The sequence below is a fragment of the Neofelis nebulosa genome, chromosome 2 (genome assembly GCF_028018385.1).
Source record: "Neofelis nebulosa isolate mNeoNeb1 chromosome 2, mNeoNeb1.pri, whole genome shotgun sequence".
Lineage (NCBI taxonomy): Eukaryota > Metazoa > Chordata > Mammalia > Carnivora > Felidae > Neofelis > Neofelis nebulosa.
Genome location: NC_080783.1, coordinates 186,601,666 through 186,620,495, shown reverse-complemented (window position 1 = coordinate 186,620,495; position 18,830 = coordinate 186,601,666). Strand labels below are relative to the sequence as shown.

The following is an 18,830-nucleotide window of genomic DNA, read 5'->3' as shown; positions in this document are numbered from 1 at the left end:
GAGAAAAGAAAGAAAACTAAGATTCACAATACCACTACAATGTATAAAATATTCCAAGCTGACTTTGAATACATTATCACATTTGACTGTGATATAAATGTTCTGAGATAGTATTGTATCTCCATTTTACAGATGAAGAAACTGAAGCACAGAGAAATGAAGCAACTTGTCATCCAAGGTTATACAGCTGTGAGTGGCATAATGTCTTCAAGGTTCATCTATGTTGTAGTATGTTATCAGGATTTTCTTCCTTTTTTAAGACTGAATAATATTCCATTGTATGTATATACCACATTTTGTTTATCCACTAATCTTTCAATGGACACTTGGGTTGCTTCCACCTTTGGCTATTGAGACGAATGCTGCTATAAATATGAGTGTACAAATATCTATTCGAGTTCCTGTGGTCAATTCTTTTGGTGTATACCCAGAAGTAGAATTGCTGGATCATATGGTAATTTTATGTTTAATTTTTTAAGAAAATGTTACCATTTTCCATAGCGGCTGCACTACTTTAATACTCCTACTAGTGATGCACAAAGATTCCAATCTCTCCATATTCTTAATAACACTTGTTATTTTCTGGGTTTTAATTTTTTTTATATGAGCCATACTAATGGGTATGAAGTGATATTCCTTGTGGTTTTAATTTATATTTCCCTAATGATGAATAATGTTAAGCATCTTCTCATGTGCTTATAGGCCATTTGCATATCTTCTTTGGAGAAATATTTATTCAACTCTTTTGCCCACTTTTAAATCATAATCAGGTTGTTTGCTTTTTGTTGTTGAGTTGTAGAAGTTCTTAATATAATCTGGACATTAATCCCTTATCAGACATTTTGACTTTCAGTGGCTAGTAAGATATCCATTTAGAAATGTCTAACAGGCAAATAAACCTGCTGATCTTGAATTCCAGAGGGAGAAACAACAACATAGATTTAATGGTCATATTATTTGCACAGTGATATTTATACAGTACTTCCACGTATATTAGTTTATTTAAAAGCCCACAAAAATCCTGACACTTTTATAGATGAGACCCCTAAAGCAGATCTCATGACTTCAAATCCCAAGATTATTATTTGGAAGTGCTCCACAGAGGCAAAAAGAAGCACCAGCTGGCCAAGCTGACAGAGTTGTGGGCCCCTCCCCAATACCCCAAATAGCTCAATTTTTCTATGGCAAAAACTGAAATGCCATCTAAGATTTAATTTGAAAATGAGTAGAGTTGCTTTAAACAAAATTTAAGCCACTACATTATATGATGCTATCTTGTGTTCATAAAAAGGTAACAGAAGCTATAGAAATAAATAAGATTGCTAAATTAGAAAGCTTGGGGTAAAAAGGTACATCCTATTTTTGTCGGGTAAGAGTAAAAAGAAGGAAGGCAGAAAGAAAGTCAGAATGGTAAAGTAAAACTAAAATCTAGGAAGAAGCATTTCAAGAGGACGGTGCAGTAGACTACAGAAAATTCTATACAAAGGTTATGAAGGATGAAGACTGTTAAAAGGAAACTGTGTTTGGCAATCATGAGTTCACTGGTGACCTTTAAGGGATCAATTTTAATATAGTGAGTGAAAGGACAAGTCACATTAAAAAGGCTTCAGAGGTGGGGAAAAGGTTGAAGAAGGTAAGGTAACAAACACAGAATACTTTCACTAATTGCAGTATGTTAATTATAGCAAATATTTATATAGCACCTAATAAGTGCTGGGCCCTATTCTAAATATTTTACATATTAATTAATTTCCTCTCAAAACAATGGTTGGTATCATCATTCTGTCCATTTACAGGTGATAAAACAGACATAGTGAGGAGACAGAATTCTAAGGCTACCTGCTACAAAGTTCCTGCAGATATGTAATAATATATATTATCATATAATATATATCATATATCACATTAGGTAATATATTTAATAATATATATGCTAGATACATGCAAATATATACAATAGCAAAGAGTACAATAATACAATATTGAGTGAAAGAAAAAATTAGCACGATTATTTTTTCACAATAGGGAACCATAATGTGAAGAAGAATTTTATACCACTAACAACATCATATGTAAGTGATGCTTGCCAGTCATGTCAGTTTATCAGGTATTGACATATTCAAGCAAAATAAAAACAGGCTGGCTTTTCCCGAATGTATTAATGCTATAGGCTTCCATTCAATAAAACCACAAATGAATAGGGAAAACAATACAATTATCTTCAAGGTTTTCAAAGACCTAATATACTTCCTTGTTGCTTACAGACCACCAATAATGAATGGATAGACCAAATCCATTTTGCTGATTAGCTCTATCATACACATATACCTAAAAGAAGCAATATTTTTAAACTTTTTATTCATTCATTCATTCATTCATTTTGAGAGAAAGAGAGTGCATATGCACAGGCATGCACATGCAAGCAGGAAGAGGACAGAGAGAGGGGGAGAGAGAACCCCAAGCAGGTTCCACACCCAGCACAAAGCCTGACACCGGGCTCAATCCCATGATAATAAGACTCCAACCCAAGCCAAAACCAACTCAACCAACTAAGTCACCCAGGTGCCCCAGAAGCAATATTTAAAAAAAAAGAAAAAGGAAGAAAAGGGATTATATGAAGATAACAAAGCTATTCTAAAGACAGAAACCTATAAAATTTATTCTGAGAAAAAAGGATTAATATCTGTTAATATTTTTGTCATCTTTCTGCCTGCCAAAGTTACTCCGTTAAATCACTATGGACTAGAGTATTACAGGGCATAGAAGAAGAAATTTCATGAAGGGTTTATCTAACATAAGCAATAAACCATGTTTTCAATCTTTATTATAATGTTAGACAATTTAATCTTTATTAAAATATTTATGTTTCTTATAATTGGAGTATCAAAATATAGCAATATATCTAGCTGCCCCCATTTTCCTCAGTTAATCACTTCCTACTCTTTGGCTCCATAGTAACTACCTCTATTATACAAAACATCGTATTAAATGTTATTTTATATGTGTACTCTACACTAAACTATGTACTCCTTAAATACAGAAATCATGTTCTATTTTGCACAGAACATTATAAAATGTTAAATATAAGCTTCATGAATGAATAAGTGAATAAACATGAAGAAAATTATACACTGGCATTACATTTATACAAGTGTCTTTTGATGGTGACAGTGACAAAGAATTTATATACTTTTGCATAAAACCTTTCCAAAACACAGGCACACAATTTTTAAGTGGCAAGAGAATAATGATTTTCCTTGAAATCCATTAACAAACCTAAAGATAGGTAAAACAGAACAGATTGCAGTAGAAAAGAAAGTGGACATGGCCCGTAGCATTTGTGTAATAAATATTAATGTTTTGATTGCCAATAAAAAGTTTTAAAACATTGATAACACTGAAAAAGATAATCCTTTTTCTACAGCAGTGTTTTTCAACTGTATGTAAAACTATCTAGGAGCTTTTTAAAATTCTGAAGTTCAATCCTCATTCTCAAATGATTCTGATTTAATTAATTTAGGATGAGTCCTGGATGGACACTGTCAAAAAAAACCAAACAACTCCTCAGGTGATTCTAATGTGAAACCAAGGTTGAAACCCATTAGTCTTTCCTTTAAATTTTTTGAAGTACAACTTACATCCAATAAAATTTACCAACTTTAAGTGTACGAAATTCAGTAAGTTTTGACAAATAAGTCATGTAACCACTGCATGATCATGATATAGAACATTTCTATCACTCAAAGAGGTTTCCTCACACTCTACTACCCTATACCCTAGCAAACAACTTTTCTAGTTTCTATCACTATAGCTTTGGGTTTCCTAAAATTTCATATACACAGAACTGTATTCTATGTACTCTTTTCAGTCTAGCCACTTTTATTTAGCATAATGCTTTTTAGATTCATCATGCTTCTAGGCTATCAGTAGTTTGTTCTTTTTTATTGCTGAATAGTATTCCATTGTATGGATATACAGTTTATTTATTTAGCCATCTAATAGATATTTGGTTTGCTTCCGTTTTCGGGCTATCCTGAATAAAGCTGCTCTGAATATTCAAGTCTAAGTCTTTTTATGAACAGATGTTTTCATTTCTCTAAGTAAATATCTAGGAATGGGGTTGCTGAATCTTATGATTAAGTGTATGACTAACTTTATAAGAAACTGTTTTTCAAAGTGACTGTATCAGTTTGCATCCCTACCAATAATGTAAGAGAGTTCTTAGTTGCCCCATATTGTTCCTAGTCCTGGTATTGTCAGTCTTTTATTTCTAGCCATACTAGCGTGTGTGTAGTCATATTTCCTTAGGTTTTAATTTGCATTTCCCTAAGAAGTAAATGATAATAAGTATACAAACCACTGTTTTTAAGACAAGAAAATCATTAGGGTTAAAGATATTTCATCTTCTGATTCAATAGTCTATTTTTATTTGTTTTTTTAATGTTTATTTATTTTTGAGAGAGCACAAGCAGAAGAGGGGCAGAGAGAGGGGGACAGAGGATCTGAAGCAGGCTCTGTGATGACAGGGTCATAGCAACAAGCTCGATGTGGGGGTCAAACTCAGAAACCACAACATCATGATCTGAGCTCAAGTCAGACACTCAACCAACTGAGCCACCTAGATGTCCCTTAATAGTTTATTTTTAAAGAAGGTAACAATGTTATACTGCCTTGCATACATCATCACTCCATTATAACAGGAAAAAAGCAAATGACCAAAAAACATGTACACATAAAACTTTTCAAAAATAGGTTTCAGAGAATCTCTTAGAGTCAAGTACCCACTCAGTAACCACCCACCTATATAAAGATGGCAACTTTAGAAGCTTAGGCTTTAGTGTCCAACTTGAGTTTGTATTCTAAGGTGGGAAAATACAAAATATTTTCCAATGATGTCCATTAAAAACAGGTAAACAATTATTTATTGAGCTTTACACAAAACAAGTGACTAAATATTCAATGAATGAATCAAGAACTAGTTAATAAGTTTCAAGGCACGCGCATTAGCAGGGGAGGGGCAGAGCAAGAGAGGGACACAGAATCTGCAGCAGGCTCCAGGCTCTGAGCCGTCAGCACAGAGACCGACACAGGGCTCAAACTCAAGAGTCACGAGATGATGACCTGAGCCGAAGTCGGGCACCCAATGAACTAAGCCACCCAGGCACCCCTCAAGGGTAATCTATGTAATGTTTTAAAAAATCAGAAACATCCAGAAATTCCAGTATATCTCCTAGGCTCCCATTACATATGAATATATCAATGAAGGAATATGCCCATACTACATAAATATAAAAAGGTTATATAACTATTTGCTCATTTATTTTTTTAATGTTTATTTATTTTTGAGAAAAACAGAGAGTGTGAACAGGGAAGGGGCAGAGAGAGATGGGGACAGAGGATCTGAAGGGGGCTCCACACTGACAGAGGCAAGCCCAATGCAGGGCTCAAACTCCAACCGTAAGATCACGACCTGAGCTGAGGTCAGATGCTCAACCAACTGAGCCACCCAGATGCCCCAACTCATTTATTCAATAAACACTTATTGAACACCAACTTATAGCATATCATTATACCTTCTAAGGGGGCAATTTTTTTCAATACCGAAAACCAGAAACTAATCAGTTGGCTATACACGATTATAAAAAGTATTAGAGTAATTAAGCATATGGCAATATAATGCTAAAACTAATATTAAAGTGAGTATGATTTCCCTGACATACTAGTTCGATGATAAGCTAAAAGTGACCAAGAAACATGCTGCCTTTATCAGGAAAGAAATAAGCTGTAAATAAACTACAAGGTAGAAAATTCACATAAAAGTGATCTGGAGTGGATTGCAGTTTATTTCCAATATTAAACACTAAACCTAAACTGTATTAACTTGGGGTTTAGAAACTGATTAAGACAAGATTCATATGCTGTCAGGGTTACCTATTTCCAAAAACAAGTTATAAATGATATGCATGAAAAAAAATACCACAGTAATCTGTTCACCCATGCATGTATACCCTGAGTACTATATTTCACAGTCATCTTTTTTATAAAGAATGACAGGTTTAACCTTTAAATAACCGCCTATTTGTCAGGAAAAAAGTTCCACATATACTAAAAATACTAAATAATCAATCATGCAAATTGAATCAATTAAATTGAAATAATGCTTATCTAATAAAACGAATGTGGTGATTTCTAATTTAAGACATATCCAATGTAAAAAAGTTTAAAATTCACATGAAACTCTGTTATGCAATAAGAAATAAGTATGAGAAGCTGTTACAAGTTGAATTATGTCCCTCCAAAAATGGTATGTTGAAGTTCCTAAACCCCAGTTCCTCAGAATGTGACCTTAGTTGGAAATAGGGTCATTGCACATATAATTAGTTAAAATGAGGTCATACTGGAGTAGGGTGGGCCCCTAATTCAATATGACTGCTATCCCTATAAAATGGCCATGTGAAGACAGAGAAACACAGGAAGACTGCCATGTGACAACAAAGGCAGAGATTAGAGTTACATGCCAAGGAATGCCAGCAAACCCCCAGAAGCTAAGAAGAAGCTAAGAAAGGAATCCCCCATAGGTTTCAGACAGAGCATGGCCCTTAATATATCCTGATTTCAGACCTCTGGCCCCTAGAATTGTGAGACAGTAAAATTTGTGTTGTTTTAAGCCACCCAGTTTGTGGTTCTTTGTTACAGCAGCCATAAGAAACTAATACAGTATTTTCAGTATCTCTCTTATACTTTAATTTACTGATATATTAATGCCTTGATTTTTAAAACTTATTTTCTAAGGTATAATACAGTAAGATTGGCTTTTTGGGTATAGTTCTATATATTTCAACGCACTTACATATATTCATATAACCATCACAATAGAATACTGACAGTTAATATCTTGATTTTCAATTGCCAATGTTTAAACAAGAGAAATGAAACTGTTTCACATATGCATAAATAAATTTCTAGCCCTTTCACTTCAAAATTTAGACTTTGTACTCACATTTCAGTAATATTTTGCTTTAATTCCTAAAATAGAGATAATCTCTAAAGTAAATTCCACTATCTTTAGTTTATTCATTATCTTTCTAATCTAAAGATCTCTTTGAGAAAAATCACCTTTAATAAGAATTCCTCTAAAGTTTTCATTTGAAGAAAATGGGGTGCCTGGGTGGCTCAGTCAGTTGAGCGTCCGACTTGGGCTCAGGTCGTGATCTCACAGTTCGTGAGTTCGAGCCCCGCATAGGGCTCTGTGCTGACAGCTCGGAGCCTGGAGCCTGCTTTGGATTCTGTGTCTCCCTCTCTCCCTGCCCCTTCCCTGATCATACTCTGTCTCTCAAAAATGAATAAACGTTTAAAAAAAAATTTTTTTAAGAAATTGATAAGTTACCATTCTTCACACAAAACAGATGGTCAACACAGGAGATACACACATGTAATATTTGTACCACTTAATGCTATCAGTTTAATATGCACAAGCATAGTATAAAGTTTCCCCACATCTTCTAATACCACACAAATACTAAAAATTCAGGCTTCACTCTTTTTTTTTAATTTTATAACACTGAGAAGTCCATTCTTAACCTTCACTATTCAAAAAACATTTATTAAATATTAAGACGTTTGTGTGATGTGTTAGGGAAGGAGAGAACTCATTGCTTAAAAAAAAAAAAAGTGATGTGATTTTAAAGCTTGGTAAGTTTCTACTCTTAAAAAATTTACCACTTATCCCATAAAGGCAGGCAGCTGCATTCTGTGCTGGAATAGCTTAAATACAAATTAAGTCATTTTTCCCCACATGAAGTTTTATTATGATTTTATAGCTACTCTAACTCACACACAATGCTATAAAGCTTTTTAGGTGAGGATATCTTCTGTTCCCCCAAATAATACAGATCAAGCAAATTATAAAAATCAACAACTGTAATACTTGTTACAAATGCATTTCACAAAAGTTGTACTATAGAAAAATTTCATAGTTTATTCATAATGTACAAGTACTCATAATTATAAACTTATTACTTGACATTTAAGCTTTGAAAAACTTCCCGAAATGGAATTTTTAATTATTATTGTCTTTGTAATTATACTTCTTCCACATAAGGTAGTACATAGCATCGTGGCTCTAGTCTTGAAGACTAGAAAATGTATGGGCTAAAAATATGGGGTTTTGTTAAAGTCAACTGTCCTAATCTATGAAAATTTCTGGATAAATATATAACTTATAACACATTAATATATAATATATATAAAATATGTAATAACACATAAGAATTTATATAATTAAGATACACCAGCACAGAAGGACCTTGCATGCCCTTTGCCCAATTTTTTAAAATCTAAATATCCAAACAAATATTTCTGCATTTAAGAAAGAAAAACTGTTAATGCTTTAAAACAGCAAAAGGAATTAGTATAAGGTGAATATCCAATGACTACAACCTAGGTTCAGTGATAGAGCATTGTCAGACCACCCAAAGACCCCTTTTTTCTCAATCAATTTGGATTTCCCTGAGAAGAAAACTTAGTAGGATTTGGTAAACCTACTAAGTCTTACCAAATACAGAGAAATTAATTTAAAATATGATGAATTGCAAAAAAGGGTCAACATCTTAAAACTCTTAGTAAATTATAGTCATCCCATTCTTATACCATCTGCAGACTCCTGAATTAAGTATTTTCCCAAAGTTTATACTACTGCTAATTTCCATGCACTTCTTAAACAGGTTAAAAATGCAAATGCTTAAAACATCTGAACTCTATTACCTTCATAATACTGAGAGATCAGACTGTAAGTCTATTCACACGGCTTTAATTTACAGATGTCCATGAAAAGACTGATTTACAATTTTCCCTCTTTAAAAGGAACAATACTTTTGATTCAGTACTGTTATGCAGAAGAAATGTATCCTTTGAGCATAACAACCTATAGTTCTCCCATTTGTTTACATCAAGCTGGGAAAGTTTAAGTTCTGATTCAAAATCTAAAGCTTTCTACAGAAAAATTGCTTTTCAATGAGTCCATGACTTCCCATAACCAGATTCCATGTGGAAACTAATCAGAAGTTACAGAAAGTAATATGCCTACTCTTTGCACAAGTCTTTTTGTTACTGTCCATTTTCTTTCAAAATTTTTGTTTTGTGTTCTGCTGTTCATTTTTAAATTTTATTTATTTTTATTTTAAGGTATTTTGTTTTCTCCACTTAAATCCCCTTATGAATCTTTTCCTTAAAAGAATATTCTTATAAAAATACCCTACCTCCCTTCCTTCCTTTCTAAAGCATCAGCCTTTAGTAACTTGCCAATTCTGAGGTCATAACTATGGCTGACAAACAACAAGGAAATACGTAGAATGTTTAAATTAGCACCACCGAGTAATTAAATTGAACTTGAAATGAAGTTATAAACTGAAAAATATGATTACTATATACAAATCACTTTCTCACTCATCTCTTGGCAATACTTTTAGAAAACCTATCATCTAGATTAAGTCACATACTCACATTTTAAATTTAAAAGATGAGGGATGAGTCTTAATTTTACATATTAAAAGGTGATTCATGCCAAGATACAACACTCAAAATGCTACAGGATGGAATATCCTTCTCTTTCACACTCATTAGCATAAATTAAGGTAAGAAAAATAAAGATTACCCAGTTCATGGTTCTCAAATAGCATTACCTAAAAGTAATTAATTCATTCTCCTACCTTCATCTATGAAATCCAGAGAATCAGAAAATATGCTTATGTGTCTTCTCTCCAGACCCCAAAACTATCTTACTCATCACTCCAATAAGCATGCCAACTATCATATTATGAAACAAAAATATCTGATTTAAACAAGAGCTGGATCACCCACAAAATTGATTTCATTTGGAATACATTATAGCCACTTACAAAATACATAGCTCTTTAAAACTCTTCCTCTCTCTCATTTGCCCCTCAAGTTTGAAAATTCTTTCAAATCCATCTCTTACTATAAAATGACCACTTAAATTGATGCTTTTCAATTTAAAATATTTTAAACAAGAATCTTAAAAGTTAACTGATCTAAACTCATACAAATAAAGTTTACAGACTAATAAATATATTCACTTTCATGTTTTCAATATAACAGTACTAAATAAAGCTATACACTTTACATGTCTGATTATTCAACTCATACTTTCAAAAATACAAATGCACAAAGGACTAGCTAGCCTTTTCCAAATAAAACTTTCTCAGTCCACTGTCACTGTATTCTGACACAAATTTAGATAAGTTAACATTTCACATTTGCAAAACAAACTGTAGTACACTGTTGTTTTAAAACGAAACACAGGATTCAATGATTCTCAATAACCAGAAGTAGATTACTTTATATGAAACACAATGCACCACTCTCCAAAAGAAAAAAAAATTCAAATATATTTGTTTTACCTGGGGAAAAGAGAGCTAGATGTTTGGGGTATGTGTGTGTTCTCCTGTGCTTATTTAATTCTAAAAACAACCTTTCTCCAACTCCTTTCAAAAATCAGTATTTTTTTCAATAAATATGAGCATATACTGTACAATAAAATGCATAATGTACACTTTCAGAATGGTACAATAATTTGAATTAGAAAAAAACGCTGTGTTTTTTTTTTTTCCACACAGCAATTCAATGTTAAACAATGTCATTTTACCCCTTTCTCCCTAACCATTCTACAAATCAGGTCTGCTACTGTATTTGTATATTTAGTAAAATTAACAAATTGACTAGAAGATCCAGAGGAGTAAACGAAAGGAAAGCATTTTTCACTTTCCCACAAACAAAAAGATAAAACGAAATCAAATACGAAGACTTGTTAAATGAGAAGCATTTGAAAAACCCAACGTGACTAGCTTTTGATTTACCCTAGTCTGACAAGGAAGACAGACCCCACCCCCACTCCAGATTGTGTGGCTTTTTTTTTTTTTTTTCCTTGGGTGGGGGTGTGGAGAAGAGAGCTGTCACATTTCCATCTTCGGTTATTGTTAAGTCCGCAGCCTAGATTCCAAAGTACCACTGGTCCAGGGGGGAAAAAATATTAAAGCTGATCATTTTAATTGTTTGAAATGCACAGTATTTTGTTGATGTTTTTCCAATTTTAAAGTTAATTATGACCAGCTTCAATCTGCTAAGAATACGGATTGCCTTTGACAGCTTGCCCCTCAAACAGTCCCTGTAAGACTGCTTGCTCCAGATTCACTAAGAATTCTCTTCTCTCTAAACTTAAATTAGAAAAACGCGTTTCTGAAATTATTGCATCCCAAAAGGCATTCCTCCCCATCCTTTTGCCTTTGGTGTGGGGTGTAGAATTAAGAGTAAAAAAGAGATCTATTTGCTCTTCAAACAAAAAGAAATGGAGTAGAGGGCGAGTGGGGGAAAGAGCAGCAGTGGACCCGAAAGAAATGTTGAGAAAAGTTTTTTATGTGACTAGTGTGTCCTTCGGCAGAGGGACAGGAGTTGGGCAGAGAGGCGGAATCTCGGCCCCAGGCTCGTGCAGAGAGAAGGCACCTGCGGAAAAGAAGGCCAGGCACCAGAGAGGAGCCGGGCTAGCACCTACCGACTTGCAGCACGTTCTCCACCGAGCCGCTGTCCAGCAGACGAATGCCCCGGCGGAACGGCAGCGCCTCGCCGCCGCTGCCCGCCGCTCCCGCCGCTGTGCCCAGCCCAGGGGACGCCCCCGCCACGGCTGCCCCAGGGGCGGAGCTGGTCGGAGCTGCGGTCCCGGGGGGCGGCGGCGGCCCCTCCTCGGCCGGCAAAGCCCCCGCGGCGCCGCCAGCGGCTGCGGCGCCGGGGCCGCCCCGGTACTGGAAACTGGAGTACATGCAGATCTCCCGCTCATTCCGCGGGAAAGACCAGTAGACGATGCGGCGCTGCACTGGCTCCGGGATCCGCTCGAAGCGTTCCTCCACCCTCTCGTACGCCCACTTTTCTGCCACTGTCTTGGCGGCGCAGTCCAGCAAGGACTCGGGCTGCAGATGGGGGCGGGCCCCGGGGGCCAGGCAGCTGCCGCCGACGCCCCCAACCCCGCCGCTGGCCGCCCCAGGCGAACCGCGAGAGTGGTGAGCCTGCGGGCTCGGCCACGAGCACAGGCGCTTAGCCGGAGAGACAGGCGACGGCGAGAGCAGCTCCTCTCGCTCACCTCCTTCCGCCATTGCTGGGAACTGACTGACTGAGGCGGCGGCGGCGGCGGCGGCGGCGGCACCAGCAGCGGCGGCACCGACTGCGGCTGAGACCCTGGCCACGGCCACGCGCCCCGCGCAAGCGCCCAACTGCGGCGCCGGGGTGGGGGGCGGGGCAAGCAAACCCGCGAGCCGGCCGGCCCGAGTGGGGAGCCTGGGCCGGCCCGGTGCGCGCGCCGCAAGGCCGGCGAGGGCGCCCTGAGGACGAGCGTGAGGCGGCGCGCGCTGTCCGGGCCGCCGCGAGCGCGAGAAGGGGCGTGAGCGAGCGCGGGCCGGCGGCGCGCTCCAGGCGCAGACTGCCCAGAACGCGCGCCGAGCGCTAGCGCGGGACAGACAGCCACCTAGGGGCGGGAAGCTCCGGGCACAGTTGCCGGCCCGCGCGCCTCTAGCTCACCTGCCGCCTGGCCAGAGAGGGGTGGACTGTATGGCAAGGTGAAGTGGCGAGGCCGCGAGTCGCCTCCGTGAAGCTCTAGGCTTGCGGGGCACAGGCAGAGGGAAAGTTCAAAATTGGGCTGCTGTGATGGATTGATGAGACAGGAGACTGTCACGGCCGAGCGGAGGAGCCGGCAGAAAGATGGTAGGAAGACGAAAAATCCGGTGAGTTGGAACGATGTAAACTTTCCTCACGCCACAATTATGTGGAATAAAGTCGGCGGTCCCCTCCAGAGCCGCGCAAAGTCGCACCAGTCCCTGACTGGACAGTGGGGCGCCAAGATCTCACCGCCTCGGCAGCTGCACCCTCCTACGTTTTGGCGGGTTTAGCGCCTTGCATCCTAGGAAACAAAACAATTTTTTTGTGTGGTTTTGGTAGAATTCTCTGATCCCCTGCCTCCAGTCTAAATTAGGTCTTCCATGTGTTCCTCACTTGGCTCAGTTTTTTACACCTTCGTATTACTTATGACAAATTGTACACATATTTTTATATATTTGTGTAATGTATGACTGCCCAACTGAATGTAAACTCCGTGATAGCCAGGATCATTTCTGTTTTCTTCACTGTAATTTATCCTCTGCTTGGCATATAGTGGGTGCTTAAGAATGGCAACTTCACCACTATCTCCTCCATAAACAACATTGAGTTGTTGTAAGCAGCAGTCTGTTGCTCAGTCAAGAACACTCATTATTTCTTTTTTGCTGACAGACTAACCTCTACAACTTTAAAACGTTCCAAGAACTATATTAAGAGCTCCTTTCATTGCAGGCTCCCTTTAAAATGAATGAGTTCTACCAAAGCATAAGAGACTGTTAAAAACTGAGAACAAACTGAGGGTTGATGGGGGGGTGGGAGGGAGGGGAGGGTGGGTGATGGGTATTGAGGAGGGCACCTTTTGGGATGAGCACTGGGTGTTGTATGGAAACCAATTTGACAGTAAATTTCATATATTAAAAAATAAATAAATAAATAAATAAATAAATAAAAAATAATAAATAAAATAAAAAAAAAAAAAAAAAAAAAGAAATTGCGAGAAGTTATACTGTAGTCTTATGTCATCTAGATCATGGAAAATGATTCAAATAGGCCCAAAGGCCCTAAGGAAGGAATTTAAATTGGGTTGAATTACTTCAACAGAAACCCCAAAGCTTTGAAAAGTACAAAACATTTTAATGGAACAGTTTTTAAAAATCTATTTGGCTATAAAAATGGAAAATAAAGATTAAAAGGATCCTTTAAAGCCAACTTTTGGATAATCCTAAATGCCAACTTAAGGAATTTCGAGTTGAGTATACAAAATGGGCAATGGGGAACCAAGGTTGTTAGACATCTATATAGCATTATGAAACTGAATATAACCTATTTTCTTTTTTTTCTTTTTAGTTTACTTATTTATTTTGAGAGAGAGAGAAAGCATGAGTGGGGGAGAGCCAGAGGGAGAGAGAGAGAATCCCAAGCAGGCTCTGCACTGTAAATGCAGAACCCAGTGCAGGGCTCAAACTCACGAACATGAGATCATGACCTGAGCTGAAGTTGGTCGCTTAGTCAACTGAGCCACCCAGGCACCCCAGTATAACCTATTTTCTAATTTTTCACATCTTTCCCCCCATTGGTCTGTGCTTTGTCCTTAGTACATAATATATTCTCAATAAACATTTCATGATGAATGAGTAAATGATCTGGCTGTAATGTACAGAACCTATTTAAAGGGGGAAAGTGGAAGACATAGAAACCTCTTAGGCACCTATTTCAATAATGTGGTCATGAGTTAGTTGTTAGTGACCTCAATTCAGAGGATAGTATGTAAAGAAAAATTTCCCTGAATAAAGTGTTTCTGCCATACTGTTCCTGAAAAACGATATAATGAATATGTATTAATATTATCTGTAACTTAGAGTAGCAGGGTGATTTTATCTTTGGACTATGAAGCTACCTTTTGTGTTTTCTGGTATTTTTGCCATTTTGAAACAAATAAAATGAATAAAACATTATTTGTAAGGCATTATAAGGTAAATATAGTGAAGGATACTAAATTGGTTAAGAAAGACTGGCTCTGATCTGGGACTGGGAATTGGTAGAGGAAGTTGCCGAAAGATAAGGAAGCAAGGATGCCTAATAATAATGATAGTTAAAACTGATACAGTGCTTTATAGTTTTCAGCTGGGAAATACAGCATTATTGAAGAAAATTCAGTGAGGTGTGTTGACCAAAAATACTAATTTAATTCTTATTTCAGATCAAAATTAAAGTCCTAAATGTTGCTTAGTAAACTCTATTATTCATCCCTAATTGATTAGCACATGTATCCCCATTTTACCTATGAAGAAAGGTTCAGAAAAGTTGCAACTTAATCAAGGTCACTAGCAAGTGAGTGACAGAACTCAAATCCATGTTGTTGAATTCTGAGCCTGGTGAAATTTCACTTTTCCACCATAGCTCTCTCACCCAAGAGCCAAAGGATTTTGTAAGGATAGTATCAAAGTGAACATGTATTCTCTTTCCTGGACATGGACTCAAATTGGGCCAGAAAGGAGATTTCAGATTGATTCATTTAAAAGGAAATAAGCAATTAGATTTCTCAGTGAAGCATGAGAACCATTCCATTGGCTATAGTCAAATAGTGAAATAAGGAAAGAAAAAGGAAAAAGGGTGAGAACAAGGCGAAGGAGATGGAGAAGGTGAGAAGGAAAAGGAAAAGCAGCAGTGACTTTTAGTAAGAGAGAGACTATAATACACTGGAAATATCAGCAGGTGGAATCATAATGAGACCTAAAATTAAGGTCTTGTTGATATGTGACTTGTGTGGAGTAAATACAGAGATCAGTAGTGTTACTGAGAGTTTTGTGAGGCCATTGTTGACACCTGCCAGCTCTTTTCAAGATTAGCCAGAACACTAGTTCAAACTAAAACAATATTGGCTTGTTGATGTTAGCATTATTATTATTCTAATGCTTTAAATACAAAGACCAACATACAATATAGAGCTTATAGTCTAGTTTGGGAAACAGACATTAAACAAATGCATAAATATATAAATACAGATTGTAGCAACATGGAGTATAAGACATTTGTGAGTATGCAAAATGTGTTTGAGAATAGCAGGTACTTTATATTGATTGGAACACCAAAATTGTGGTGAGAAGTAGCAGAAAAGGACTGCAAAGGAGACTTGAGACACATCATAAAAAGCTTCAAAATGCCAATTGAAGAATCTGAATCCTCTTAGGTTGGCTGAGGGAAGTTAGAAAAGATGTTTTGACAGATGAACATAGGAGAAGGGGGAAAAAAGAGGGAAGCAAACCATGAGACTCTTAATTATAGAGAACAAACAGGGTTGCTGGAGGGGAGACAGGCAGGGCATAGGCTAAATGGGCGATGGGTATTAAGGAGAACATTTGTTGTGGTGAGCACTATGTGTTATATGTAAGTGATGAATCACTAAATTCTACTCCTGAAACCAGTGTTACCATATATGTTAACTAACTATAATTTAAATAAAAACTTGAAACAAACTTTTAAAAAAAGGAATCACAGACCTAAAGAAAGTAGATGGATAGATGATTGATAGATAGATAGATAGATGATAGATAGGGCACTTGTGATGGGCACAGGGTATTGAAGTGTTCTCACTGTATTGTACACCTGAAACTAATATTACACTGTATGTTAGCTAACTAGAATTTCAATAAAAACACACAAAGAAGAAAAAGATGTTTGGAGCAGAAGAATAACATGATAAAAGGCAATATTTTGAGAAAATTAATCAGACAGAAGTGTGCAGGATTAATGGGGGAGGAGAATAAGAGTCTGGAGGCAGGAGACGAGTTAGGAGGCCATGGCAACAGGTGAGATGGAGGTGGTAAAGTCCTGCAGAGGGCATAAGGACATCTAGACCTAGGGGCTGAAATCCAGCCTGCACTCCATTTGCCTAGCCCTGCACCTGAGGGGTTGCATCTAGGTGCCTTTTTCTGTTTTTCATAAGGGACCATATAAGCAGTGGCTCCAGGTTTGATCTCTCTTCTCTAGTAAGAGAATTGACCCATTTCAAAGAGACTGTGGGAGTCTAAAGATACTTCTTTTATAGCATTGCAATGTCCAGGGTGAAAACACAGATATCAAAATCAATGACCAAGAAGAACATATGACATTTTACAACAGCTCTTTTGATGTCAGGAAAATTTTGAGCCAACCTTAATAACAAATATTTGAAGTTGCATTTGTGAAACATCCTCAACCCCTCAGGAATGGAACAAAAATAAATGATGCAATGGAGGTAAGGGGAAAAATGAGGCTAAGATGAGGATTTAGGCATCATTCAGCCAGCAAACCATATGCAATACAGAGTCATTTGTTTAATAATGGAATTTATTCTAGTTTCTATTTCAAACAGTAGAAGGTAGACACCTGTGCTTCCTGATAATTCTAACTTTGATAGGGTATATTTTAAATACTGGATGAAGTGGGGATGGGGAAAGATATTTGGTAAATGGAAAGGAAAACTATGATTAAAACAATATTGAACTGATTGGACCTGTTTACCCAACTCTGTCATATTTCTTATAGTAGACTTTGTGGTTGTCTTCCTTAAATCTATTACATCCCTCTTTAGTTGCAGAGCAGCCATAAAACTAGAGGAATTTAGCTCCAAGTGTTAGCCCCAACTTGTCTAATTGATTGGAATAATCCCATACCCCATTCTGAAGTGATTCACTCAGATATAAGCAAAAACAAGTCAGTGAATGGCATTTCCCTGGTCACAGAAATTGGTTCAGGAATGAACATAACCCATTGGAACCAATGGACATGTGGTTTGCTAGCAATTTCCAGGAAAGAATTGTTCTCAGTATTCTATGAGAGCCTATGGAAGCAATTCTCTTAGTTCCCTGACACAGAAAAGATGTCATGAATATAAGGGTAAGTTAGGCTTGGGTTGAATCTGACACACTGGAAGTAATATGGAAAAGATAGAAATAATTAAATTCCTGATATTGTCGAACCACTGAGTCAAACCTATTTGAAGCCCCCTATGCTTGTTGGCATCCAGTTACATGAGCAAATAAATTCTTTATTATTTTTTCAGTATTTTATTGGGATATAATTTACATGCATTAAAATGCACCAATCTTGGGGCACCTGGGTGGCTCAGTTGGCTAAGCATCCAACTTTGGCTCAGGTCATGATCTCTCTATTCAGGAGTTTGAGCCCCACATCAGATGCCACGCAGAGCCTGCTTGGGATTCTCTCTACTCCTTTCCCTCTTGTGCGGGTGCGTATACCATCTCTCTCAAAATAAATAAGTAAACTTTAATAAATAAATAAATAAAATACACCAATCTTAAGCATGCAGCTTGATGACTTTTTACATATGTACACAGTCATAGGGCCAACACACAGATCAAGATATAGAACATTTCTATCATTCCAGGAGTGCCTGGGTGGCTCAGTCGGTTGCGTGTCTGACTTCAGTTCAGGTCATGGTCTCCCGGTTCATGAGTTGGAGCCCTGCACTGGGTTCTCTGCTGTCACCATAGAGCCCACTTTGGATCCTCTGTCCCCCTCTCTGTCTGCTCCTCCCCCACTTGCACTCTCTGTCTCTCTCAAAATAAATAAATAAACTTTTAAAAAAATAGATAAAAAGACTAGATTCCCTTCCTTTAAAAAAAAAAAAAGACTCTGCTACAGGGTTAGGTTAAAATAATAATATTGACAAGCTTTTATTGATCTCTTTCTATTTGCCACGCACTGTACTAAGTACTCATTATATTATCTCATTTATTAACATTATTAACCATGTGGGTTCAACATTTCAGATATTACAGATGGAGAAAACAGGTTTAAAGAGGTTGGCCTGCCCAAGATCACACACAGTTCAGGTGCATTGAAATTTAAAACTACATTTCTGACTTCAAGCCTTTGCCCTCCCCCCTTTTTTTGGAAGATGAGACCATAGCTTTTTATTTTATTTTATTTGTTATGTTTATTTTTAAGAGAGAGAGACAGTGTGAGCAGGGAAAGAGCAGAGAAAGAGGGAGACACAGAATCTGAAGCAAGCTCTAGGCTCCAAGCTTGTCAGCACAGAGCCCGACGCAGGACTCGAATCCATGAACCATGAGATAATGACCTGAGCCGAGGTCAAACGCTTAACCAACTGAACCACCCGAACCATGCAGGTGCCCCAAACCTTTCCCCTTAATCACCATGTACTGCCT

The 18,830-nt window shown here is 37.5% G+C and overlaps 1 protein-coding gene and 1 long non-coding RNA gene across 2 annotated transcripts in view; one reads left to right on the top strand and one right to left on the bottom strand.

Annotated features, from left to right (window-relative positions):
- The window catches only part of ZSWIM5 (zinc finger SWIM-type containing 5), a 243,007-nt gene extending 230,753 nt beyond the window's left edge, over window positions 1-12,254 (bottom strand). The window contains exon 1 of the mRNA XM_058717621.1: window positions 11,567-12,254. Coding sequence (XP_058573604.1) covers window positions 11,567-12,161 — 595 coding nt within the window. The 5' untranslated portion in view covers window positions 12,162-12,254. The remainder of the gene's footprint in view (window positions 1-11,566) is intronic.
- Window positions 12,255-12,408: 154 nt separating this feature from the next.
- LOC131504825 (uncharacterized) overlaps window positions 12,409-18,830 on the top strand; it is a 47,813-nt gene continuing 41,391 nt past the window's right edge. Inside the window, exon 1 of the long non-coding RNA XR_009258162.1 lies at window positions 12,409-12,785. This is a non-coding gene — a long non-coding RNA (uncharacterized LOC131504825). The remainder of the gene's footprint in view (window positions 12,786-18,830) is intronic.